This window comes from Doryrhamphus excisus, linkage group LG11, assembly GCF_037039965.1.
Source record: "Doryrhamphus excisus strain RoL-2023G ecotype Guam linkage group LG11, RoL_Dexc_Guam_v1.1, whole genome shotgun sequence".
Classification (NCBI taxonomy): Eukaryota; Metazoa; Chordata; class Actinopteri; order Syngnathiformes; family Syngnathidae; genus Doryrhamphus; species Doryrhamphus excisus.
Genome location: NC_136367.1, coordinates 20,327,856 through 20,355,816, shown reverse-complemented (window position 1 = coordinate 20,355,816; position 27,961 = coordinate 20,327,856). Strand labels below are relative to the sequence as shown.

The 27,961-nt window shown below is 42.9% G+C and overlaps 1 protein-coding gene across 1 annotated transcript; it reads right to left on the bottom strand.

The window, feature by feature from the left end:
• Window positions 1-10: 10 nt before the first annotated feature.
• On the bottom strand, window positions 11-18,124 carry rybpb (RING1 and YY1 binding protein b). Its single transcript, XM_058087646.2, has 5 exons — window positions 17,941-18,124; window positions 17,204-17,329; window positions 4,044-4,349; window positions 3,868-3,966; window positions 11-3,791 (listed from the first exon to the last, which is right to left on the bottom strand). The coding sequence occupies exons 1-5, from the start codon at window positions 17,964-17,966 to the stop codon at window positions 3,542-3,544; spliced, it is 807 nt and encodes a 268-aa protein (XP_057943629.2). The 5' UTR covers window positions 17,967-18,124; the 3' UTR covers window positions 11-3,541.
• Between the last annotated feature and the right edge of the window lie 9,837 nt (window positions 18,125-27,961).

Sequence of the window (27,961 nt, the reverse complement as noted above, 5' to 3'; positions counted from 1 at the left end):
AATTAAGAGATAACTTCAACAATTTTATTTGTGAAAAACTACAAGCAAAATTCATAAATAGACATTTTCTATTTGAAGCGAGAAGGAAAATGATCAGGTTAGCCTATCAGCGCAAAAGTCGTGCACATGCCAGGAACATGTCGCATTTCAACATCAGAAGCTGGACAAGAAGCCGTGATGTGCTGAAAATGCTATGTACATTTCCACACCAGAAAACTCAAACGTGAGCATTTCACAAGAGGAAACAATGACACGTCAGCTCCAAGTTCAACAAAACTAATGCAAAAAAAAAAAAAAAAAAAAATTCAACAAAAATATGGATTATTGTATCCGACATTTTTTTTTCCTTCCCCCAACGGAACAATAAGCTTTAAAAGCGTTGTACAAGACATCTTATAGGAAGAAATGAGTTTGTATAATACACTGAGTTGGAAATTCACGGTTAGAGATATACAGTCAGTAAACAAGCATTCTATATTCGGGTCTCTGACAAACCAAGCTAAAAAAATGTAACCATCTTTACACAGTAAATTAAGGTTACTGGTCGCACACAAGAACAGAACTGCTTGCGCGGAAAGAAAAACGGGGAACATAAAAAAAAAACCAAAAAGAAAACTTCAGCTTCAATCATTTCATAGTGTTTGCACCTTTTTAAAAGTATATACACGTCATATACTCCAAACGGCCAAGAGTCATTCATTTACCCTTCACTTGCATGTGGCTGCAGGTAAGGCAGGTGAAATCGTGGCTTTTCGGGCCAGTTTTTGGAAAGATTGCGATACAAAAGCGGGTGGTTCGGGTGTACAAATTGGACATTGTCCGGCCCACTCGGCCTCTCTCCCCACCTTGAACACTGATGGCATAGTTTTACTCAATAAAGTATGATTACACAGAAGAAGAAACAAAAAGATATGAGACACGTATGATTGAAAATACAAATTAAACACCCGCGCTTTGGGGGTGGGGGCACAAGTACTGCCGTGACAATGAGTGAACAATAAAACACCATTTACATGATTATATTAGTCTTTATTCATCTCAAACATTAGATAATTGCAGTAATTGCATTTCAAATTGTTATTCATCTATGTATGTCAATATGAAATTCCTTTGGTCCTTCAATAAATAAAACTAAGATATCATATACACATTTATTCTTTATACAATTTCATACAGTTGAAAAGGAAATTAGGTTGTTCTAGTATTATGAGCTAAAGGTGAAATCCAACCTTTAAATAAGTGTTGTGTTGTAAAAGAACTGAAAGAGCGATTGTGTTTTACTGACCACAGCAACACTTTTACCTTCAATGACTGGAGTCTTTCCATTACTACAAAAGGATTTCATTCATTTTTCAAATTAAAAAAAAAAAAAGTTTTTGCACTCGTTTCTATACAGTGGAACCCGAGTTAGCATATCAAAAAAATGCCGCGTACAATTCTAGTGAGCATCTTGTTGTGTTATGAATACACAACCAAATCCGACTGTGTTCGGAACGTATATTTACCGCAAAACGTCCGTTACCAGCATATTGCCGTGGAACACAGAATTGTCAACCAGTTCCGTCGCCAGTAGAAAATTACCACCAAAACTTGGTTTGCAAACATTCCCGGTTAGCGTACGTCGGGTTAATACTAAACAGTGAGAGTCTGTGTTCAAAATGTGTCTTTATTACCAAATGTCACCGTTAGCAGGGTGTTAGCGTGGAAATCCAAACTGGAAGCTGAAATTCACAGGAAATGTTTGCCTCGGTTTGCGTACATTAGTCGTTTAACATCCAATATAGTAGCGTTTTGTTCATAAAACTGCATGACTTCAACTGTTCATAATATATTTTTATCACAAGACATTGTTAGCATTTTAGCAGGGAATCCGGAACCGGAAGTCATTGTCCCCAAGCTCAGTCAAAAATATGGTCTCGGTTATTCAGGTTATTAATAAACTGCGAGAGTCCGACTGTGTGCCTTTATTCCAAAACGCCGCTGTTAGCGGGTTGTTAGCATGGAAAACGGAACTCGTAATCACCGCCACCCTGCTCCGTCGCCTGATGAAAATTCATCGAACAATTAAGCCACGGTTGGCAGACATTTCCAGTTCATGGCCAAAACAGTGTGTTTTGTTGTGTTGTTAATACAACACAACAAATGAGTTCAATCGCGTTAGTAACATTTTTTTTAACGCACAAAACGTCCATGTTAGCACAAATCCGGAATCGTGAGTTCTGGCAAAAAGATTGTCTCGGTTCATTTGTCCCCCAGCTCCATCATGGTTTGCTGTAGTTCCCTGCTAGCAAACACAGTTACGATACTAGTCTATGCTTTTCTTATTGATCGCGGCGGCCAAATAACTTACAATGGAGCCAAGAAAAGGTTCAAGTCCCAGCAATTTTATAAAAGGTGTGAAACCCTATTGAACACAGGAAATAACTCCTACCTAGTTAAGTTATGTTAAATACTCATTTATCCCTTTCATTCATCATTTATATGCATTTTAAATGGTTTTCCATATGGAAAACTATATAAAAAAAGTATTCTGCTTCATATCTGGCTTCAGTGAGAAACGGATTTTCTGGAACGGATTCATGACACTAACAGAGGTTCCACTGTATCACGTATCGAGGCGTCAACAAAAACGAAACAAGGGTTGGTTGAAGAGTGTTGGTTTCACCGAGTGGGACGGCGTGCAACAGTCCCAATCAGCCATTCCAAGACAAAACTCCAACTTAAGAGCCGCACAACTTCAACCTTTCATTCGGAAAAGCCAAGATTTGAAGTACGGAATGGAGGAAATAGACAGCTTTTAGTGTTTCACACAACAGCCTACACTGTACAGTTAAGGACACACAATACTGTATAAGATTATAGACAATCGAGTCGAAAGTCGGGCATCTGGCCTTCAGGCGACCTTTTTCTGATCCAACGCCAGTGGGGAGGAAGGTCCCAACAGTGTTCAGAGTGAAAAGGGAGTGACGATTTTTTGTCATCATCACATTGAGCGATTGGGCAAAAAACCTTTCACAGTGAATCTAGCACCTTTGTGTGTGTGTGTGTGTGTGTTGGGGGGGGGGGGTCCTGGCATAGTTTTTAACTGCAATAAAAACACTGAGGATACGATGGTTGGGCAGAGCTACACAGCAAAGCTTCAACATAAAAAAAGGAAATATCAAAGTATACAGGTGCAACAAGGTAATAAATAAGGGTACGGAGAATAATAAAAGGATGGTGGTTATTGTGCCCGTCGGAGAATTGTTCTTGACAAAAAAAAAAAGATGGACTCGGCCCCACATCCACGTTGAAATATAAAACAATACGTACAAGTGTCTGGCCTTGAACCACAGCTCTGCTTTTCCTCTGCCGTTGGAGGAGTTGCCGACGAGGGCGTGTATCCGAGTCTCCTCCTCCAGCCAGTACCTTAGCATCCAGGGTGGGGAAGGTAAGTCTCTCCCCCTTTTGGGATCCACGGTGTCCAGAAAGCAACAGTGAAAAGGGGTGAAGTGGGCGTGGTAAAGGGAGAAACTGGCGAGGGCGGGGGGGTGGCGGGCCCTCAGAAGGATTCGTCGTGCCCCACGGAGAGATCCCCTTTGGGCGTGGAGGCACGCGAGGAGCCCTTGTCCATGCTCTCGGAGCCGGAGCTCTGGTGCTGCTGTTCGGAGCCTGCGCTCGACGTGATGGTGGACGAGGACGTGGACGAGGAGCGGCTCTTCTCCTTAAAGTCTGTTATGATCACCGTCACGTTGCCCACGGTGATGGCCAGCTGCTGGGCCGTACTCCGGTCGATGTTCTTCAGTTTGGGCCTTGAGCAGAAAGAGGACGTGAGATTGGATGCGAGGCGCTGCTGCGCTGCTGCGCTGCTAGCTGCGTGCTACTAACCTGGAAATGTGATTATTCTTGTTGGTTTTGGTTACTGATTTGCCAGACTGTATACTTTGCTTGTCGCTCGGCGGGCTCTGATGGTTGTCTGATTTGGGTCTGGGAGAGGACAGACACAAACGGTGAGGGCCAATCACATCCCAGCAAGTATCTGGAGTACCCAGGCGTCCACTCACCTGCTCTTTTTGATGCCCGGCTTCTTCGTGATGGCCAGGCTGATGTCCTTCTCTCTGTCGGCTTTGTCTTGGACCGGCTGTTCCTTGTCGCTATGGTCCTTGTCTGGGGCGTCTCCCTCGGGCCTCACTATGTCTGGGCGCTCACTTTCGGGGCGAGCCTCCCCGTTTGCGCGCTCGGCTTCACCGTCTGGCCGCTCCCTGTCTGTGCGCTCGCTCCGCTCCCGTCGCTCTTTTTTGGGCGGGGGAGGCATGGGGTACTGCTGGGCCACCTGCTGGGCAACCAGCTGGGAGTTGATCCTGGGTTTCCTGTGGAGGAGAGCCAAGAGGCAAATATGGATTAGCCTCTCGATGGAGCTGTGTGGTCACGCGAACCGGCGAGGGGCGAGAATGTATAGCGAGCTTGAAGGGCGCCAACGCTCGCTTGTTATAGAGGAAGCTTTGACACAGCTCTGTTTGAGGGCTAATCTCATTTGGTCATAAAATAGATGTACAGGATCACAAGGTGGGACATTTGCAACACATCACTTAGGTCCTCTAATCTGATTAGAGCAAGGACGGCTCCATTTGTCACAGTCTGAGATTCAGTGAGACATGATGAAGCTCTGCAGGTAACACACAGCTGTTCTCCTGCTCCTGTAGCACGTTTGAACATTCATCTATGCGTCCATTTTCTATGCCGCTTGTCTTCATTAGGCTCACGGGCGAGCTGGCGCTTCCTGTGCATCAATAAACACACCAGTCTAGGGGATGGCCACTCGTTCCTTCGTATTTATAAACAGTGGCAACAAGTCTAGTGGGCGTGGGCATTGTGCACAAGGGGACAAAATCTCAGCAAATACGCAAAAGATGGGCAGAGAGGGGTACGCAGTTTTGTCGCAGTTAATTCATTCCAGACCCGACCATGCTAAACTACATTTCTGCGAAGGATTCCTTCATTGTAAATGGAATATTTATTTTCCAAGTGAGAGCATAGAAAACCTGTTTATGACTTAAATCCAGTTCAACATTGGAGCTCTCCAGACATGAAATAACACCCCTACAGTCACCTTTACACTCTTATTACCCCAAATAGTCGGCATAACAAAAGAAAATAAACAATTAAACAACATAAGACTCATTCTCGTGTGTGTTGCTGTAAGTGTGTTCCGGTGCGAGAGAAGGTGGCCAAAAACTGACGTCGGGGCTTCAGAGTTAGCTTGGCATGGGTTATGGTGCTAACAGTAGCTCGTGTTAGGACTGATTGTGCCTGTTGCGAGGTAACTCCAAACAGCGTAAACATAGAAGCAGAGCTTGGGGTAGGGCAGAGAGCGTATCTGGCCTACAGCAACACGTCCATATAAGGAAGCCCGGCAATCTGTGGTATCACAAGCCGCCTGTGTTAGAACGCCCTCTGAAATTTAGCGTTCAGGGCCATCCCAAACTTCCTTCAGGGCTCATATCCAAATCCTCATTATCTGGAACTTTGGCATTGTTTAACACGAGAATACAACATTCTAACTGCATTTATAGGTCAGAAGAGTGGAAGAAGCATTTGAAGGCTCCTCTGGAGATAAGTGTATCGACTCTTGGCCATCACTTTTCAGACAGTCAGATGAGCATTCTTATCTCTGTATGGCCCCAGCGTGATCATTTAATCTCCTCCTGCTGACAGACAGCTAGCGCCTGAGCTTGAGGAGTGGGCGGGGTCAAGTAGTTGACCACAAGTCAATCAATCGGGCCATAATAGAGCATCATGTCAAGATGCTCGCACTACTCTCGATCAATACACCAGCTGTGATGAATGATAATGATACATGGGCTGTTCCAGCATGGCCCTGGATCTTTGCGTCAAATACCCAACGGGGACCATCACTGGGTTTCATTGAGATATTCATATGGAGGTAAACTCTCCCCATACTGGCTCTGCATTTGGAATATCTATCATGGGCTTCCAGATTACCGTAGTTATGCCAACCTGTGCAAACGTTTACCATCAGTCTGCATTGTACTGTAACTGTGCAAATGTGTATTGTGATTAGGTCTACATTTCAAGATCAAAATGTTCTTGCACCAAATGTCTCTCTTTGTCTACTGTTCATTTAATTTACAGACACTGCTGTGCAACAGTAATGAAGCCCATTGCTTCACCCGGAGGTGATGATGGGATTTACATTTTTAATCAACTTGACCACAGCTACTGTTGTCTACTCATCACTGCCTACCAGAATACAGACCAATTATTTTACAGATGTTTATTTGAATTGTTTGTGTTTATTATACCTTTACAGCACTGTACGTTAACATTCTTTTGTAATCACATAGCAGCGGGGCTGCAGGCCTTGAGAGCTTTGAAGCACAAGCCAGAAGCAATTTGATTGGATCAGCAGATAATTTCTGTAGATTCCAGACTAATAAACCACACCCACCATAGGCTGCCGCTACACTGGTGTTCCCAATGTAATTAACTTCAATGAGCGTGACCTGAGACTAATGCTACACTTGATCAAACTTGAGATTTGTCAGATCAAAATATGATCGCTATGTAAGACTTCAAATTTGCATCCACTTGACTACTTCCTGAATCTGCATCATGGGAGCTGTGCTTCTTTTAGGCATAAATTAGCTGCTTCGTTGTTTAAAGTGTGTGAACAAAGTAGCAGCTTAAGTCCAGAATTTACAGTAGAAGAAACATGCAAACAATTATTATGATCAATGATATAAACAAGCCAGCAGACGCAGCTTCCATTATTGGGAACAAAACAGAACAGAAACTTCTCAGCAGTGTGGAATTTGACTTTAGAGGGAAAACCAAAAACTAACACAATCCACTTCTATAGTTAGAATGCTATAGCTCCTACCCAGCTACAGTATAGAAAAGTGTAGACAAAGTCAGTGTGGCGTTGAAAACACATGCATGCTGTGTTTGTCCTGTAGGGTCCCAACGGAGACGCTGCTGCGTTTTAGGTTTACTGAACTCAGCCATAATCTTCGCCAACGTCTGACAGCGTAACACGCAGATGCCTCTCTGTCCTCGACAGTGCAACAAGCTGCACACACACCAATACCATCTTCCTGCCACACCGAGTAATCACAGTAATTAAGTACATCCGAATATAAAAACACCAACAGTAATGACATTACTGACCCACAACTGTCACTGCTAATATGAACAAGTCTATTACAAAACAGCATATTTTTACTAGAATGACTTTGCTTAGAAGTGCAGCCAGCCAAGACATAGATTTGTTGTTCTTATGGTTCTGGTAATGAGCTGTTAAATAACGGCATAACAAAAACGAGTGAAAACCTCATTTTTCTGGCACATAAGTAGTTTTGGTGCCTGCTGCGTCTTCCTGTTGTTGTTGTTGTTTAACACCAGGGGGTGAAAACATCGTTTCAGGTCTGCGCCTGTCTACACAGCCACAAGATTTGCACACCAAAATGATAGAATAGAGGGAAACCACACACAAATTGTGTGAAACTGTTTAAATCCACAATATGGCACACAACATTGTCAGGGATTGTTTGCTATTCATGGTGGACTACGACAAACAGATGGGATAGCAATGTGCCATTGCTTCAACCCGTCCCATACACAAACACATGCAGCTCACTGGAGCAGACATTTTTTAATGGCATATATGAAATATATGTCACAGTCTACATCCTTGTATACACAGTATAAAGCAGATGAGGAAATGAATGGTGTGGGCAATAAACTTCATGTTAGTTACAATAGTGGCAATAACATTCAGTATAAAGACTAATTACTGTATCTTTTTGCAGCAAGATGCAAACTCAATGGAATTGGGAAGAGGACCAGGAGTGAACTCATGGGTCCGATTGTTGAAATTGCTCCCGCGCCACGCTGCTGCCAATACATTCCTGCGGAATCACACTGAGTGAGTGCAAACCCTCACAGTGGGAAATCATTGTATGGTATATTACCTCCTCTTTGCACGACAACAGACCATTGACAGATCGTCCTGTGCTTACTCCTCGAATCTGCTATTGTAAGGGTTTGTGTCCTTCTCCACAGGATGCCCCAAAATGACTATCATCAGAGGTTAAAAGCTCTTTACACAGTCATACTGGCACCTGTATTTAAGGAGCACCACTACCTACGCTGCTCACTTCAGGTACTGAAGCCAAAATGGTGCTCCTTGCTCGTGGTATACTTCCAAGACTGTTTTGAAATGATGTGTTTTAGAAGATGTCAAACAATTTTAGCCGCAAAACAAAGGTTGACAATGTAAGTAATGTGCTAAAATAGGTAATGATCGTCACTGTAATTGTGATTGCGCTCCTCCACTCCAAGTAGCTGGAGTAAGAAGAGAAGTACGTGAATTAAGAGACTGCAATTAATGGGGCAAGCAAGTGTGATGGATGGGGAGGGAACAGGAAAGCCCTCATTAACACAGCTCTTTTATTTCAAGTGTTGTGGAGGACAAGCAATCATTTCCTGCCAGGCTGAGTGAATGCACTGGATGAAAACACAAATTGAGTGGAAAGACAGAGCACGGCTAGCATACGTCCACGGACGGTCCATCGGAGAGCACAGACTGGCTCGTTCAACCAATAACCACACAATCCTTGTCAAGTACGTTTTTCAGAAAGATAATTTCAACAAAAGACCAATTTACCCAGCACAAAAGTTAGTTTTTGGCTAATTTGCTCGTCAACACTTCTGCCCTTCTGATGCCGTCCAGAACATTTCGCTATTCTTCATTAAAAAGGGTTCTGTCACTTCAAGTGCCATTTCGCACAGACAACTATGATTTAAAGTGATAACCGAATGAAAACATACTGCCAACACACTGAGTAAAGAGGGGAGGCATTGTCAAATATTTTCTTTGCATTTGTTGTGTACAAATCACCAACTGATGTCAATTTCAGCCAATTTGCATATCGCCATTTTGTTACATGCAAAAGCGTTCTGCTGATGATGAAAGAGATTAAACAAAACGGTGGAACTTGCGTTTTCAGCTGCAGTGGTTTGCAAAGTATTGCACCAAAAGTTGATGTTTACATTGTACATTTCCAGTGGTACAGTAGTGATAAGAGTAGCACATACTGGCACACTGGCTTTTGTCAAAATTCAAACAATAAAATAACATTATGGTAAACATTGCTTTGTTGTTTGATGAGGGTCGTTTAAAGTAAAGGTGGAAAATGCAGGGTATGCTTGTCTGTGTCTCACTTAGGGGCTCCTTTCAGGAGGCTCACCCACTAGTAAAATCCCATCAGATCATCTGCATCCGACATACAGTCCTAGGAGGCTACGGGTGGTTGTTTTGCTACAAAAGATCTCTATCAAGTACAAATGATCATCATGCATTCATCTCTCCGAACATTTTTTTTATTCATGTATTATGTAGAAGCATGGACGGTGTGTATAATTGTGGCGTATAATTGAGCAGCGATTTGCAGCAGACCTGTTTTATTTGCATTAACAAGCCACTCAAATTGCCTGTATAAATCTATGAATGTTGGATGATCATCGCTAGGATAACTTCAGGGTTGCTTTGCCCCAGAGCATAAATAAATTGCTTCAAAGCAAACTGCTTGGCAAGATGCTTCAAGATTAACTGCATGCATCCAAAGTCCATGGCATCTGCAGACGGTTGTCACATCTTGTAATCAATTGGATAAAGTCATGTGTGAGTATGCTGGGAAGGTGACATGAGGATAGCACCTGAAGAAAAGGATGCTTTTCATTCCCACCACCCAACATCATACAAGGAGCATCCCTTTTCATTTATCATGTATTCAACCTAAACAAAATGACACGGTACCAGTGACTTATTGGAGGGTCAACTAACTTCTGTACAAGACAGAAATGATTAACTAAAGACGTACGCGCTGCACAGATGATGAGATGAAGACACATTTTCACTCCATGATTGACCTTTCAGGCCGTGAAAGTCCCAGGTGCGTCGACATCAAGGTGTCAAATTGCTCACAATCACTCATTTGTATCCCTCCTCTTCGATGCCACTCCGTCATTCTCCTTTGTCTTCTTCCCTGCGCCTGCCTTCACTTTCTTTCTGTGCATTAGCTCTGACGACTGCCTCCCTTGAATCCTGATGGCTTTAAGTAGGTCGCTGCCGGGACTCTTCTAACCTTCACTGGCTGGGTTACTACCTCTTGTTTGCATGGGTGATCAGTCAATAGACGGCCGAACACCATTTTGCATCTGTCAAGTCAATTGCTAGTCACTATCCTTTCAGCTGAATCAGCGGCATTGTTCACATTTGAAAGTCAAATGCCGCCAAACAAACAGAAACCACAGTTTTAGAGCGCAAATGAATTGGAGAAAATATATCAATTATATCACTCCTTTCTTAATTTGTAACTATGATTATAATGGTTTTAAGAATATAACGTTGAAAAACATTCTGGCAAAAAGAAAATCTTTGCAAGGCACACATCCACTTAGAATGATCCGTATTCATATGACAGCAACAGTGATTGTGAGAAAGCAAAACATTAAAGTTCACATTTGGATATATATATATATACACACAAACATTTGTTTTGATGCTGAAAAACAAATTGCTGTGTAAAACATTCATGCAGAAACTTCAAGTAACTTTGCAAACTAAATAATTCAGCAGCAATTATGTCTGCTGAGGACAACTAAATAGGGCCCTATGATATCTTTTAATTCCTGTTTTTTTTTTTACCTTTTACACTTATTTTACCAGCACAGGGTGTATTTTTGTGACAGTTAAAATGTCTTTACATTTATTGAAGCAATAAATCATTGGCCAAATTCCCCCCAGTATTTCATATTCTAATGGGATGTCAGCCTCGGCACACATTGCTATAAAATCCTCAATTGAGCGGTCCGCCAGGGAAATAGTTCCCCAGACAAATGTTGCTTCTCTGCAAGATGACAGCATTTCATTCAGATTATGTCTTTTTCCACGCGATTGTGCATTCAACTGATCCTGTAAACGCAGAACTCATCGGGCCCAAAAATGTTGATAATAATGTTTGACTGTTAAAAACAAAACCTGCCTCCAGATATCACATTCACCGCGCATTATATCTTCTCAAGTGTTGCAAAGCAGGGTGCGCTTTGCCGTCATGCATAGACTTCCCACATTCCCGATCAAGGATGACACTTTCAAAAAGAACGGGCAGTACGAGACTCATGAGGTGAGACACGGGGCTACCATATTTGTTACACATATGGACCTCATAAAGTTCCATTGGCTTATCTCATTCAGTCGGCGAGAAAAATAGCAATTCATTCAGTGGCTTTTCATTCCACCCAGCAAGTATAGTGGCTTTTTAATGTGCTAGTATTTGATTCCCATCGCAAGCCTGGTGCTGGAATAGAAGAGACTGGCTGTGCCCCCTTCACTGGATAATGATGTGCTTCGTTCTGCTTTCAAGACCCTAGAGACTCTTGGCTGAATGAGCACATCCCCCTTAAAGCCATCCATACCCACTTTTCTGCAACACTCACACACACCTCAACCTATCTGTTCACTCTTTGTATAAGCTTCCATAGGTTTCAACAAGTGGTGACTCTACACATATAAATACCCCCCCTCCTCATAATCCTTTTTATGAATTCTGCAGAGACTCCTCACTTTGTCGTAGCTTTATCTTTGCCTTCAATGGGAGGTGCTGCAATTCAACGCTCAGCGTTTGTCTGTGTTGCTTGACTGCTAAATTGGCTATTGTATTTAATCACTTACATTCCGCCAAATCCCATGAAGTAATTAAGAACTTTTCAAATCTGGCAATTAGCATGTAACAATTAGGGTGTCCTCCACACCCCTCCCTGCTTATGGTTTTAGTACAGATGCTGATAATGCTGGATAAGCAAAGGCAGTTTCCTTTGAGCGGGGCACAGAGTGGGGGAGGGGAGTGTGTGCTAGGAAGTAAAGACATCAATTGAGTGCCAGCATGTCCTCTTACGTAATGCCATTGTTCTAAACAATGTGTTTTAATGTGTCAGTGGTGCAATCTGTGGATTATAATGAGTCAATTCCATTAATGTCAAAGACAAAAAATGTACACACGCGACTCTGTTACTAATAATTCCAATAAATCTCAAGGACAAGCACTCACATGGAATGGCGTGCCCTGGTTATAACTGGTATAGCCGAGTGTACCACCGTGTAGAGTGTACACTTAGATCGTGACATCACTTGTCCTGCTACTGTAAGAGAAACACACAGCTAAACCAGCTCAAACGACCAAAGTCTTCCACTGGTGCATCAGAGGCACACGGCGTTTAACCAAGGATCAAATTAAAGCCAGTGCATGTAAGATGGCATTGACAGAGAAGTGTGACAACAGAATGAACTATGGCGGTAATACAGTGAATGTGTGCATGCATGTAAACATGCTAGTTTTCAAATGATATGCATTCCATATACCAATGAGCTGAATTTATCCACGTTTTAAAAATGAATTGGACAGTAAATCTCTTGGGAAGCAACAAAGAGTTATGTATAACATTAGTATACCAAATTAATGTAGCAATGTAGTACAGTCTCATTGGAGATTGGAAATAAATGTGTCTTATTATCTGAAGTGTCATGTTAAAATGGTGTAATTACACATTTGTGTCTTTTTGCATTTGTATTTATTGAAATGTGTCACTTTCTTGCCCCCTCAACAATTGATTTTCTCCCCCCTGTTGATATTTTACTAGCAACCTAATTTCTCCATGGTTATACTGTAATTATGTCCCAAACACAACTGTACAAAGAACGCCACAGAGCAGGCTGCAGCTTCTGAGGAACCTTTCTTCAGAACCGACTTGACTTAGATGGAAGCAATTTGAAATGAGTGAGCCAAAGAGAGATAACACAACATTGCAGCAGTCAAGAGACTGAGGTACCTTAAGAGATCCTGTGATGCCTACCATTTGTCAGCTTTAGAGGGCTCCTAATGGTTTCTCCCGGGGCCCCGGGGCTGCTTGAGGTGCGCACCAAACACTACCACAAAGCACACGAATGCACAACTGCACAGTGTAACGATTTTAACGGTGATTGCATTGCAGAGAGGATGCTGATTCCCACGCCTTGTGGGCTTGTACATTTGCTGTGGGGTCAGGTGCAAAAGGCAGAAGGTTTTCTTGTTTAAGAGTCAAAAGAAGTAGAGGCTCGATTTAGCTTACTTGGGTATCGAGTTACATCACTGAGCTGGACTGGGTCAACAGGTTCGTTAGCCAGCAAACGGATGGGGGAGGGACTGTCACAGCCGGAGTTTGCCCTTGTTAACACACCACACACATTCTTGCCTCTATTAGCACAAATTAAACATGCATGACCTACAGTTACCTGGTTTGCCCTATGACTAGTCCAACTTTGTCAAGGTGTGAGCTTCTCCCAGTCTATCAGCAAAACGCATGTTCCAGTGCTTTATATCTGTTAGATTTTCGTTGGATGGAGCCTGAATTGTGTTTATGTTAATTGCCTGGGCACCGATATTTTTTCAGTTACGAGAATATGACACATTCCGTCTGACTAAAAACCCAACAAGGTGAAATCAAAATGTGCTTTTTTTATTCGCATTGTTAAATCCTTGCCACATCATCAAAAAACATGTAAAAAGGTTACTGTTCATAAAAAGATAGTGGCTAGCACTCAACAAAATGTCGTTAATCGTGACGATTTGGACACTACCGGATATTTAGATACCAATACATGGTGTGGTGTGTGTCTTGAATGAAGCAAAACAGTAATTGACCACACTAATTAATGAGCGTGACGGCAGTGGACACGAAAGATTCCCTCAAGATCCCGTACTTTGTCAATATTACCCATCTATTCGAAATTGTGTGCATTCACGCTCGACTTGCTGTCTACAGTGGAACAGCTCAAAGGTCAAACACAATCCATTCAGAAACAAGGTGGTCTGTTCAGGCTTTGAGAGGCCAATTTTCGACATTTTGTCACACAATCGTACGATAGCCACAGTTAGGATGTTAACACAAACGTGTTCTTGAAGGAGGACTTGAGAATACTGCTCCAACTCATAAATGCAGTTTAGTTCTGAATTGTCAAGAGCAAAAATGAGGATGCAGACATAGCCTTGAGTGTCTGCCGTTAAGTGCGGAGTATGTTTATTTAAGCCCCATCTTCTGATAAAATACAGCAGGGGAGAAGAACGCTAATTAGCACCCCGGGTTTCCTCACACTCAGACTTTGCTCTGGCATTCCGCCCAAGCATACCGAGGGCTGGCCAAGTATCTTGTCCACCTATTAAGTTTCTCTTTTATTGGTCCAAGGGAACCATGCCATCCTCTTGACTATTGTAGCTCCCCTCACCGGCTATTTCAATGCCGGTTAACAATTGCACTGAAGTAAGGCCATGAAATGAAAACCTGATTTGCAGTCATCCCGAGTCTCAGACCACAAATCTAATCTATGTGGGTCAACCCAAATCCACACGCGAGTCAAGGCTTCAACCACCTTCATTAGCTTAGTTTTGTTAATTAATTGTAATTTAAATGGTAGTTGACATAACCACATACCTCTGTTTTTGCTGTGGCATGAAAGGTTTCTGGAAGTCCTATCTATGAAATCAAATTGGGCCAACATACGCAGATTACAGGAGCGGCATTCCAACTCCACAAACATGCAGTGAAAAGCTGGGATGGTCATATTGCAGTAAGCTTGCACACAGGTTATCCCCCCGCCCACCGATGAACAGCACTCAAAGAGCATCTCGTTCACAGAGCAGAACAGTAAAGAATACCACATCAATATGCGACAACTTCAACACTAGCATAAAGACAGCTGATATGCGGGTACGGCAACATCACAGGAAAATCCTTTGCGGATTTAATTGAATTCAGCGGGAAGCGCTGGTACTCATTAAAATGAAAGGCCTCCCAACCACCTAACAATTGCCTGAATCAAAGGTTCTGTTCTTAGATCAAACAGAACTAGACTATATGACAAGCACTTCAGTCATGTCACTGGCCAAATCCAAACGACTGGGCTTTTGCCAAGGCACTATGACAGGGTGGCTATGACAAGCTTATCTCTGCTTCCTGCTTTTACAAAGCGTGCTCGGCATGCATCATCGGCTGCCGTCTTAAGCGACATGCAGCTGGAGAAAAGCACGGGGGGAGGGGGACGCGGACAATTAAGAGGGAAGTCCGTCTTATGGATTCTTGGGTAAACCCAGCGTAGGCATGCTCTCCCGGTCCTGAGGGCTAGTGGCCAAACCACTCATTGTAAAACCACAGCTGGAAAGGTTACAATGTAAGGGACTCGTCAGAGAAACCACACATGACTCATCTGCAGTTCTGGCTCATTGCACGACTGATGACATGTGCAAACAAACTTATGCCACACGCTTATTTATCATAAAAACATTCACCCTGCCAGGAAGGAGGAGGTGTTGTTCGAAAGAACTCGAAGAGAATCCCATCAAGTGACTCAGTCATTCGTTTCTCATGAGAAATGTCATAACAGCACTTATTGTCACGGTTGACATGATGCATTAAAATAGAATAGAATACTTTGTTGTCATTGCACAAAGTACAACGTGATTAAAAAAAAACAACAACTGAATGACGATTTTCTTGCTTTGAATCAAGATTCAGATTCATTGGGCGGAAATCTTCCCGCTTTTTATTAGACTACTCTTTGTCCTGCTATTAGGGCTGCTGCAAATTACAATTATTTTCTTAGTCGTTTGATCAGAAGCTTGTTATTTCGATTAATCAAATAATCGGTTAGGGCCTTGACGGATCAAACCAATAGGAACTACGGGTTTCACGAGACACTTCAAGAGATTGAGATGACACACAATTGGGTCTATGAGACGAGACATTAACATTACTTTGAAGAGAAGCACAATGGGAAAAAAATATTAAAACATGACAATACGTTGCAATCTACTACGTTACACTTTACTGCATTGTGCGTGTATACTAGTGGACGTGCCTGCACCCAGTGACACAAAGTGGCTGTATGACTGACAAAAGCTCACTCCATCCATACCGTTGTTCTATGGAACGAACGTGCCAAGGTGCTGAAACCAATGCACAGAGTGAGTCTGTTTGGAGGCAGGGGATCAGTTAAACAGACACGCATGCAAATAGAAATATACTGAAGCCGGAAAAATGATCAAGCTCATTTTCATTGACTGTGTGAATGATTAACAAATGTATTAACACACAAGCGGAGACACTTTTTTTCTGGAGGAGATACGTGTCGCGACACCCCTAAATAGGAGCCATATCAGAAAAGAAGCACAAATGTTGAGCACCGTTTTGGCAAATTCACGTGAGAATATATTAGTTTGGCCTAAAACACAATGGTAACAGGTCTGCTTTCATTGATGACTACAACAATATATTCACATTTGAGGGGCTTAAAGCAGGATATTTGCACTTTTAACTCCCAAAACAATGACTCCAATACCAAAATTGTTCATTAGATAATTGATTAAATCAATCTAATTGTTACGGTTAAGAAATATCCATCAATCCTTTTTCCATTCTTCATATAAGGACCCTGAAGGACAGCGGATGGAGGACTTTTTTTTTTTCAATGGAAATATCATATACAGACAAAATAATCCAACAAGTCAAAAGCATGGCATGGCCGCTTGCGCCACAGTCCATTCAAGCACATCATGGAGAGACACGGTGAGTGAAAAGGAAGTGTTGGCCGACAATGCAATTCAAATCCTTGTGTAAAACGGTTAAGTGCGTTATCTTAAGGATAATGTAATCACGTTAGCATGAATCAAGATTGTAATTTTTCATGCCACCCCAGCTCAACCATTATTGAAAAACACTACAGGTATGCACACACACACAAGCCTGTGACCTTGTTCTATACCACATTGCACTTTCTCCATCTGTCCACTTCACTGCTGCTGTAGATTCCTCCCATGAAGCATGCACCCTTACCTCTGCTGTGGAGATGCAACGACCAATGTGTCAGAAACCATGCACATGTTAAGATTTACATAAACAACCCAACAAGCGATGATCCCTGCGGATGCAGAAGTGGCCGTGTCCCGCGCAACGAGCACAAAAACGCTTGATCCAAGTTTCCAGTCCCATAAAGGTCGTGCAGTGTTGCCGCTTCCAGACCAACGGGAGGAAATAGACGAGAGGGAGAGTGAGCAGGGAGTGAGTGGGTGAGTGAGGGAGGAAGGAGAAAGAGAGAGAGGGAGCGCTACGTTACCTTGTTGATGTGCCCTTCCTCACATCGCAGATGCTGCATTTAAAAGCCTCGGCTGTGTTCCTAAAGGTGCAGACGCTACAGTCCCAGTAGCCGTCGTCGGCGGTCTGTTTAGCTTGTCTTTTTGGCCTAAAACAGCACAAACGTTAAGGTCAGTTTAGTTTGCAAAAAATGCCACTGACACATTTCCTCGCATTATGAAAAAGAAGGGAGATTTCGGGGGGCACGACAGCCTCTGAGCGCAATTCAAAGCTGCATGCAGGCGTGCACGTACGGCGGCAAAGCAACGGGGGTTTGTCCGAAATGATTGCTTCGAGTCGGGCCAAGTGCACCTCGTTAGCAAAATGTCATAATTGCTCCCAAGCGGACGACCGTGCGACTTGTATATCGGCAGTTAGCCTAGCAGACGATGCTAGAATTTTCGGCATCGAAGCCGAACATGTCGTCCGAGAAAACCGATACAAACAATGCCGAATTCGACATCGCACCGCCTAGCACACTTCCTAAAGACGGAAGAGCCCTTCGGAGAATGCCAGGCGTATCCTGTGAAAAAATCCCTTTGTTAAGTGACTGGCTTGTAGGGAGCGAGAAGCCGCCATAGTGACTGCACTGTTCTAGCTAGCAGTGGCATACCAACTGAAAAATGGGAGAAACGATCCGCGAGTGAAGGCAACGCGTCCAAACATCGAGCCCGTGGCGCCGCGAACGAGTGTAAAATCCTCAACAGGCGGTCGCATTACCTGGTAGGGCTCTTTTTGTCGCCCATGGTGAACAATAATCCGCGGGAATAAGAAGGAAAAGGGGCCTCCTTTAATTGTCAGTGAGTGTGCTAGGATCCAGATAGAGCCGCTGCTGAAGCTGCTGGCAGACAGGCTCCACTCAGCGCTGGCTCGAGGCACCGCACAGAGACTGACTGCGCTCCACCACGTGGTCACCTCTCGGCCAATCACGGCGCAAGTAGCTTTAAAAGTCGAGATGGATATTTAAGAGCTATTTTAATAACTACTACTGGTATGTTTGGCGGCTCTCACCTTAAGTCACCCCTTACGTAAAATATTACCCTGTTGCGTTATAGGATCGTGTTTGAAACCGAAGCGGCGGGAATGAAGGCTTTTTCACTATTTAACAAAATGAAAGGTGCATGTCAGGACACAGGCACAACTAATCAAATCAAGATGATAATGATTAGAAGCGTTATATCTACGATTTACTCCAGAATTGGAGTATCTACTTTATATTTAATCCATAACATTTCATATAACAAAAACGCCTGAAGTACCTCCTAAAATGGCATTTAAAAAATGCTAAATTCAACACCACTTCAATCCAAACAATTAACATTGTTGTCATGCAAATTCACCTCTGACAAAACAAATTGAATTTTGTCTGCTTTGAAGGAAAACTGCACTTTTTAAAACATTTTGGCCCATCATCCACAATCCTTGGTAAACATGAACACATGTCTGTATGTCTTCCTCTTTTCTGTGCATTCTAAAGATATAAAAACAGATAAAAAGAGACAGCTCATTACCGCACGTAATGGTAAACACTAATGCTAGGTGTAGGCGCTTGTTTCTATGTGAAATCAACGCACCCATGAAGGTTCCGGTTCTGCTCAAAAGGACCAAAATACTGTAAATATTACACGTTATCATGAATGTCCCTGTTATTAAACCATGTTGGAGTTTTTTTGGAGGTGTTTTACCACATTCAACCCCAGACATTTTTCAAAAGTACTGCTATTTTTTGATGATTTTGATTGATTTTGTTCCAAATGACTTAAAACTGCTCCAAAAGTCACATCCTTTAGTGTGCAAAAAAGTGTTTGGGTTAGGGATGTCCGATAATTATCGATATCGATCGATTTTTTCCTGAACATGAAACCAATATTTGATAAATGCTGTATAAAAAACACCCTAGTTTGGGTATTGGTATTGAATTGATAGTTATAGTCGTCTTTGTGCGTCCCATTACATGCAATAATGAGCTGAAAAGTGCAAAAAAAAAGTGCAGTTTTCCTTCAAGTATAGTAAGAGCTGATATTGCAGAGAAAACACAACTTTTTGAGCCTTGATAATGAAATCCGATGCAGGGATATTTCAAATACTTGTGGTGAATATTAACAACAAAATACACATATATATATACTGGAACAACAGGAACATTCTGTATCCAGCCTAGGTTTACCTAATGAACTGTGTGCTGAGTGCAGGTATGTTACCATATTGCAAATGTGTCATATTTTGAAAATGTTTTTAACGAGTTTTTCGAGGCATCTGTTTCATCGGAGGGCATCTGTTCTCCGGAATATGACACACTGCTGTGTTTACACCGAGAAATATGCTTACACTTGACACTTGACTGCTTCCCAGGACTGCAGCGAGACTGCAGACTTTTCTTTCATCCATCTCGGGCAAAAGAGACATTTTAATCACTCCTCTGTCAGGCTGTGTCGTGGAATGTGTCGCCGCGCCTCTTGTGAGCCTTCACTCTGCCCGAGTCAAGGCTCCTCGGTGGGGGAGAGCGAGCGTGAATCGTGTATGCTCATTAGCCGCTCTCCACGACTCCAGGTCCCATTGTGAATCCCCTTTTCAGTTTGGAGTGAATATCAGCGCCGCCACGTAAGTCTGCTCTCCACCCAGTGATTACGGCTGCTTAGCTCATTGCACGATGCACTAATTGAGCTTCATCACGGTGGCCTACTGACAACTACAATTCAGCCAAAACAGCTTGAAGCCCCGTATTACTGCTGGTGTAATTAATTCCTCCAGAAGTGTTTTTGCTCAGGATTTACAACAATTTAACAAGCAGCTGCTTTGGTTTGTTTAATTCTGTTGCATCGGGCTGATTGATTCATTGGTGCGACGTGGTTGAGGAACATATTACAAGCATTATTTGCTGAGAATAGAACTGCCGAGCATCCCTAATGAACTAAAACACAAAGCACGACTTTGAGACATCTTTAGAAAACAAACAGTTGGTGCTCATTCATTATCCCTGAGAAGCGAGAGTGGTGAAAACAAATCTGTAAAAAAAAAAAAAAAAAAAAGACAACCATTCAAGTCTTGGAGGATAAAAGAAAGCCCAAAGAAGAAAACAAATAAGAGATGGTCAGATTGGTGGTTTACCTCAATGGCAAACGAGCAAACTTTTTAAAGTCGGCTGCTGACAGTTTCTTTTAGACGGTTCTTTATTTTAAGGCGCTGCGTCTTCTTACAAAGACACATAGCGTGCACACTGCTTATATGCGCCGACTTGTTTACTCCACAGGTTTAAAGAAACAACAGAGTCTCTGCAACAGGCGCACTGCCAATCAAACGTGATGTCTTACAGCTGCGCTGTCATTAGTCTCCGAATGTCAGATTTGGGTTGCGCTTGGCAAAAAGCAACCCTCCACCATCAGTAAAATTCATTACAGATAAAACTGCATATTTTTGTCTATTTTTGTGAGATAGTTAGTTGTAAGAAATCCTACCTAACCCAACCTCCGGAAAGCATAGCAATAACATCCATTGATAATGGATGGTCAATACAGTGGAACCTATATAGTGTTGTTCATTCATGTTCCGACTCTATCTGAAACGGATCCTAACCAAAACATTTTTCCCATAAGAAATCATCTAAATCCAAAGAATCCCTTCCAGGAAGCCAAAAATGTTATAAACAAAAATTTTTTTTTACAGTTTTAAGATGATAGACTTACTTAAAAGAGTTTAAAATGCATATAAATACATACAAACGATAAATGACCATTTAAGGTTATTTCACCGTCATTGAAGACGCGACAAGGTTTCCAATTCCAGGTTCACAGCCGCAAAAGCGGCTATATTCACTATTTATAGCTGTGTGGATTAAGCCATGGGTTTATTGCATGGTTTACTGTGCGGTTTATTGCACAGTACAGGATTTTTGGAGCAGTTAAATTGTGGAGTTTGACAGACGCTAACCGGAAAATATTGGCAAATTGAAGGAACATTTTTTACGCTAACCGGGGCAGGTGCTAACCGATGTTCCACTGGATGGTTTTAGCCCTTTCAGGCCACCGTACTTAGACTACTTAGACTATGGCAGTGGTCTTCAATTTTTTTTTCCAGTAACCCTACCCTACAAGCCTAATCCTGTATCTGTCGGTATTGTCTGAAACATTTCCGGGAAAAAATTGTCACCAAATTAACTTAATTACAAATAATCTTCAGTATAAAGCGGCATCTTTATTTACATTCTGTCTCTCTCAAACATGCCATCAAGTTCGATACTATTCATATCATTGGAAGGGGTTAAACTAAAAGTCAGCAGAGGATCAGGATTTTCTTCAACTCAAGTACCCCCTGGAGTGCCTTGAAGTACCCCCAAGGGGTAGGCATACTACTACCCCCATCTGATTATGGTAAAATATGTAAAATGGTAACTATGAGAAGGAGTGTAAGCCGATGGTGATTTGATGACGATAAACTAGTCAGTCTCTTTTATTCCTCACGCTATGATTAAAATGAAACTTGATATTTCCCATGGAGACACGGCTCCAAGGGGGGAATGTCTGAGATTAAAGGGGAGGCCTGCAAGCCTGCTTTGTAACGTCTTAGCCAGATTACAATCCTCATCCAGATTGAAATGCATAAAAAGTGTGACGGTGTTCAAACCCACAGCACATTATTACTCCAAACATAATATTGCTTTCCATGACACCAAAGGTGAAGACAGGTTACAATATGATCCGAGGCGCCTGAGTGGATTCCATTGGCTGTTTTCGAAGCCGCAAATCTTCGGCAGTAAAATTCAAGCGGAGCAACAATTAAACTTAATGGAAAATCTTTAACTGCCTGAACTTCCTCCATCTTTCATCAAGGGCTCAGTTTGTTTGATTCCTGGAGAAAATGACCTTTTATGCAGACCTGACAAGATGTATGCATTTTTTGTCCGTGTTTTGACCTTTGAATACGCACTTTGCTGGTTTCAGGTTCCTTGTTTAGCCAGTGCTACAGTATAGCATCGGAGCAAAACAAAGCATTTCAGGCATTGCGTGACGTGCACCTCCCAAAAACATCCTCAAGACTGCTTGTAGCATAGAACATTATTCCCTGTATGACTGTTTGACATTGATCAGTTCCAACGGCATAAGCCTCCCCTTCTCTCTTTAGTCATTGTTTTCTCACGACGGGAAGGTAACTTTTTCATTTAAATTATGAAATTATGAAATTATGAAATTATGAAATTATGAAATTATTAAATTATTAAATTATTAAATTATTAAATTATTAAATTATTAAATTATTAAATTATTAAATTATTAAATTATTTATTCATTCATTTTCTACCGCTCTAAGTCGCGGGGGGTGCTGGAGCCTATCCCAGCTGTCTTTGGGCGAGAGGCGGGGAACACCCTGGACTGGTCATTATTAAATTATTAAATTATTAAATTATTAAATTATTAAATTATTAAATTATTAAATTATTAAATTATTAAATTATTAAATTATTAAATTATTAAATTATCAAATTATCAAATTATCAAATTATTAAATTATTAAATTATTGAATTATTGATGGATGAAAATTAACTTGATCATTTTTCCGAGCTCAATATATTGCCACATGCATGCATGACTGTTTTCCACGTCTCAACAGGGTTGACTCCGCGCATTGGTTTGTTCCATGGAACAACGGCATGAAGGGAGTGAGCCCTTTTGTTACTCGGCGGAGCTGGTAGCATACACACACATAACAATTTAGTCTCCTTCTTGTCAACCCAATCTTGCGAATGGTCCCATACCCATGGCACATGGAAGGCATGAAATTAGCCCAAATAATTGAAAAATATAAGAAAAATGAATCAAAACACATCATGTCATGAGAAAAAGCTGAAATGGCTGGTAAAGTTTCTTCAAGGTTGGCAGTCCGTCGGTGTTGAAAGCCGTCTGCTCTTTGCCAAAGGGTTACCCTGAGTCATTTCTATGAATCAGACACACGGACACGCACTGCTTCAACACAGTCACCTAACAAGTGCGGGAAATTGGCAGCCTTCTCCCTTTTGAAAAAAAACAACGGCAAAAAGTGACGAATGGTGATAAGCTGCCGAAAGTAGAGCAGAAGCGGGGGATTGGGTTGTTAAAAAGGCAGTGGGAGAGCAGATGAAAAGGAAGCATCCTCCGTCTCTGGCACCGATCCATACACACGGAGGAGAAAGTGATTCATCATCTCACGTAGGCTTTTCTCATAACATTCGTCTATCGATGGACCGCTCGCTGAAGCAGAGAAATCTCGCCGCTTTCTAAATTATGTAAGACCCACTCAAGCGATCACTTAGCCCTCTAAACGTTTGTTTTGGCTTTGTTGGGAAATAATCTCCTGTGGTTGGCTTTTCATATTCCGACTAATTACAAGGTTTGTTTTTCCTTCGCAGTGGCACCGCCTTTGTCATTAGCAGAACACCCATGCGGCTGTTGCGTCTGTGTTGCTTTTAAATTAGACCTACTTGACCTTTCACCAGCAAACGCTGCCCCTGATTGTGTCTCAAACTGTTTTTTTTTTTTCCCTCGACTCCGCATGCAATAGCTGCCATCCAGATGTGTGCTCCGGCTTTTGGGAGCCGGAATGTACCAGCCCTCTAATTGCTGTCTATGCGTCAGTTAAAAAAGTATCTTTGGTGACAACGAGGGGTTCCATTCCAGAGGCTCCGAAATCACCAAAATGACTTTCAATGGGTTGGTGTGTGATAATATACGATGTGGGATAAGCTGTAATCTTTCAAATCCTTTTTGGGGGGACTTAGCTAAACACCCTCTCATGCATATCCATACAAAGTGAGCTACTGAGCTGAGCTACTGTCTGTGCATGTTTCAGTGTGTCGCCCGTCCCTGCGTGAGGGTCCGGGAGCATCGGAAAAGATGGGGGAGGGCAGCCGAGGACGCTCTTTCCTTCACCGGCCGAAGCAAATGTCTTCATTTATGTTCTTGTTTGGAAAGGCTCTTCATTCAATGCTTCCAGAAGTTGGCAGGAAACCCCGTGCTGCTCATTCGGCGCCGATAAGAAAGAAGCGCGGGAGAACGGTGGGAACGAGGGAAGAGGGAGGGCGCAGTCGCCAACCTTCAGGAAGGTAGATTATCCCACCAAATGCTGGCAGAGCTGCAGCCTTTGTGCATGCCGGTGTGTACGTTGTGGGGTTGTGTGACAAAAAAGCGCCTCCTTCAGCTCACTCAGCGGTGGAGAGTTTCAATGAATCCAGGGCAGCCTTTACAAAAGGCTGCGGAACAAAAGGCCTGCAAGCTGAGAATGTGCAGCGGCGAGGCGAGGCGAGGCGCCAATCTCACGCTTTGTTAACTCTCACACGGCGTGCTGAATAAAGACTAAGACAATCACGCCTCTCTTGTCAATTACCTGCCTGTTGATTATCGTTCTGACAGATCGCCACCTCGGGATGTACGACTTAAACAGGCGCTTACCGCATGACAGCGCCGAAACGGCTTCGGCGGGCTTCCACGGCTTCATCGTTTTGACACATTATTAGAAGATTACGCACTGTTTAATTCCATTAAAAGTCATATTAATCTTGCATTAAGACACTGGTGTGGATAAAAAGGGCCGTCGTGGGTCAACAATTTTGACCTCACAGAAAAGCGGATGAAGTCGAAGACGCATACTTTGCTGTCAATTCTGATCAGGATTCTCTTAGCGCCTTTTCAATACAACAGTCTAATAGCCTTAAAGCCTAAATACATTTTGACAAGTGCACACACACACACACACACACACACACACACACACACACACTACAGAGGATTATAAATCACAGGCACTTGGCAAAGGTTTCGAGTGACCTAGCTCGACTTTGATGGTTTTTCTATGAGTAAATCCATCTAAGTCGCTTTGACAGAATACTATATCGGCAGGGGGGGAAGGCCATTTATCCAGCAATCAATACGTTTCATTTGAATGTTTTTACACGTACGTATATCTGCACCAGAAGGTTCCAGCTATAATGCAAAAAACATTTCTTGAAAGAACTGTTCATAAAACGGCACATTGGGGCACACACGATTCTACGAGGACCAGGCGGCCTTTTATTTGACAGGAGCCAATCATAAATGGAAAAAACTCACAACAAGCTTGTCAACAAGTCGTCTTACAAAGATGAGGTCCATCTGAGATGTCACCAGATTAGAACTTAGCCATAATTGTACGAGATGCAGGGCTTAAAATTGAAGGAAAACGCAACGGTTTTTACACTGGAAATGATGGTAATGAACTGGCCGGGTCCCAATTAAGGATTGACCGATACATCGGTCGACCGATATTCATCTTTTTTCCTTGAATTGGTATCGGCCGATACGCGCGTGGGTTCGTCGATATATTTTTTCTCCGCATGATTTACAGTCAGGCATCAGTGTTTACATTTCAATAAATATTTGTTTAAACATGAGACCTGTAATATTTGTTATCATGGTCATTTTTTCATGTAAATTGAGGGATCAAAAGCAGTATCGGCCACAAATATCGGCCCAAGCAAAATCAGCCATCGGCTAAGGGTGATGGAAAAAAATCGGTATCAACATCGCCCGCAATAAAAGCATATCGGTCGATCCTTAGTCCCAATACCAGTCAATTTGCAGCTTAGTTCACAACCGGTGGTCCGACCGCGCACGTGACATGCTAATTTCAGAGTCTTAGAACGGCCGCAGAGGTTCTTTGTCATGTCAAACCAACAAACTCTACGGGAACTTGGGTTTTTTTACAGGTTAAAGCCAACAAACAATAACACCGAACCACAACGACTCGGCCAACAATTGTAGCGGGATTTGTCACTCCCCAAACGGGGCAGCCAAATTGAGCTAACAGACAAGACATTCATCACTATCCTTTGGGGTGGATTATTAAACGACCTTCATACACTTCTTGTCACTCCATTTAGGTCCCCCTGGGATCCATTATGAGGAGATTTAAGTAGCCAGAGTGCGGAGAGCCTTCGGGTTTGGTTGGTTTGATTGTGTAGCGGAGAAAGACGGCGATGCGCAGGGAAAATGTGATGAGCTGAAAGCACGGTAAGAACATTAAGATAGAGTACAAAGTTTCCGGAAGATGAGAATGGGAGATGGTGGGAAAATAGCTGGAGGAGGGAGCATAGGAGGTGAGGATAGAAGTAGACAAATTGCTTTTCAAGGACCTTCTAACCCCTCGGTGAGAAAAAGCTCCAGAACCAACACAGCACCTGGTTTGACGAAGACAATATAAGGGTAATTTCCAGACCGAAAAAAGAGACATCCATCATGGCGGCAGCGCATCAGCGACTTTAAGTATCTGTGAATATGAGTGCCTGAAGCTCTCTGACTCTCCTTCTACCACTTGCTAGGAGAGAAGAAGCAGATTTATGAGGAGGTGACTCCCGCCAGTGTCCTCCCGCACAGATGAGCTCACAAATGGAAACGTTTGCACAAGTGAGTTTACATTTGCAAACACAAACAAACCCAACGAAATCGAAAGCTAACACTGATGTTGATGATTTGGGAATTATCGGTGTGTTCCTTCTTTTAGCAGGGGAGCAGGGGTGTCCAAAGTGTGGTCCTCCGCCCGGGTACATTTGAATCAGGAGCCCGGTTCATATTGCCAGCAGTAAGCCGAGCCGGTTCCCAGTGAACATTGGCCTTTGTCACCTATCATTTTCATAGCTAAGACATCAAGGGGGTCCAGTTTGAACCTTTGGACCTCTTAGAACCTCCTTTCCATTCACAGACGATGTGGTCCTGATGGCCTCAAAGTTTACTGGGGTGGTTTGCAACTTCTAGAATGAGACTGAGCACCTCCAACTCTGAGGCCGTGGTTCTTATCTTCGAAAAGGGCTACATTGCACCCTTTGGGTTGAGACTAAGGTCTTGCCCCAGGTCGAGGAATTACAGAATCTGAAGATCTTGTTCCCAAATGAGGGGTCGACAGGCAGATCAGCGTAGCGTCTGAGTTCAGTTAGAGATAACTGAGTCGGAAGGCAAAGCTCCCAATATACCGGTCGATCGATGTTCCGACCCCCAGTTATGGTCATGGTCTTTGGGTAGTGACCAAAAGGATACAAGGGGTTTCCTCCATTAGGGTGGCTGGACTCAACCTTAGGGTGAGAGGAGCTCGGTCATCCGGGAGGAGCTTAAAGTAGAGTCGGCGTTCCTTGACATCGTGAGAAGCCAGTTGCGATGGCTCGGACATTGGCTCCTGGTTGCCTTCCTGGTGAGGTTTTCAGGACATGCCCAGCCGGGAGGGGGCTCAACAAGGACACACTGGAAGGATTATGTCTTCCAGTTGGCCTGGGAATCCCTCTGTGGCCTTCCAGTGGCACTGGAAGAGGTGTTCAGAGACTGGGAAATCTGGACTTCCCTACTGAGACTACTGCCCAGATAAGTGGAAGAAAATGGATGGATGGATGGATGGATTGATGGATGGCGTACCTCCGAATTCATCAGCATCACCTCAAATCAACAGTTGGACAGCTGAAACTTGGACTCAAAGCTGGTTTTGGAATGGATGAAGTATGGTCGAATATCCAAATGGAGAGACAGTGCATCATCTTTTTTCCATCAGTGAAGATGCATATCCCCTTATAATCACGATGCTATTCCATAATGAGTGTACATAAACTCCTGACCGCAACTGTATGTAAATCTCATCCATGTGAGACCATGAAATTGAGTCTTGTGAGGAAACACACACCATTAAGAGCCAAGCAGCTGTGTCTGATCAGACTTTTACACAGCCCACCGCTTTGTCATGTCAGTGAAGGTTGCG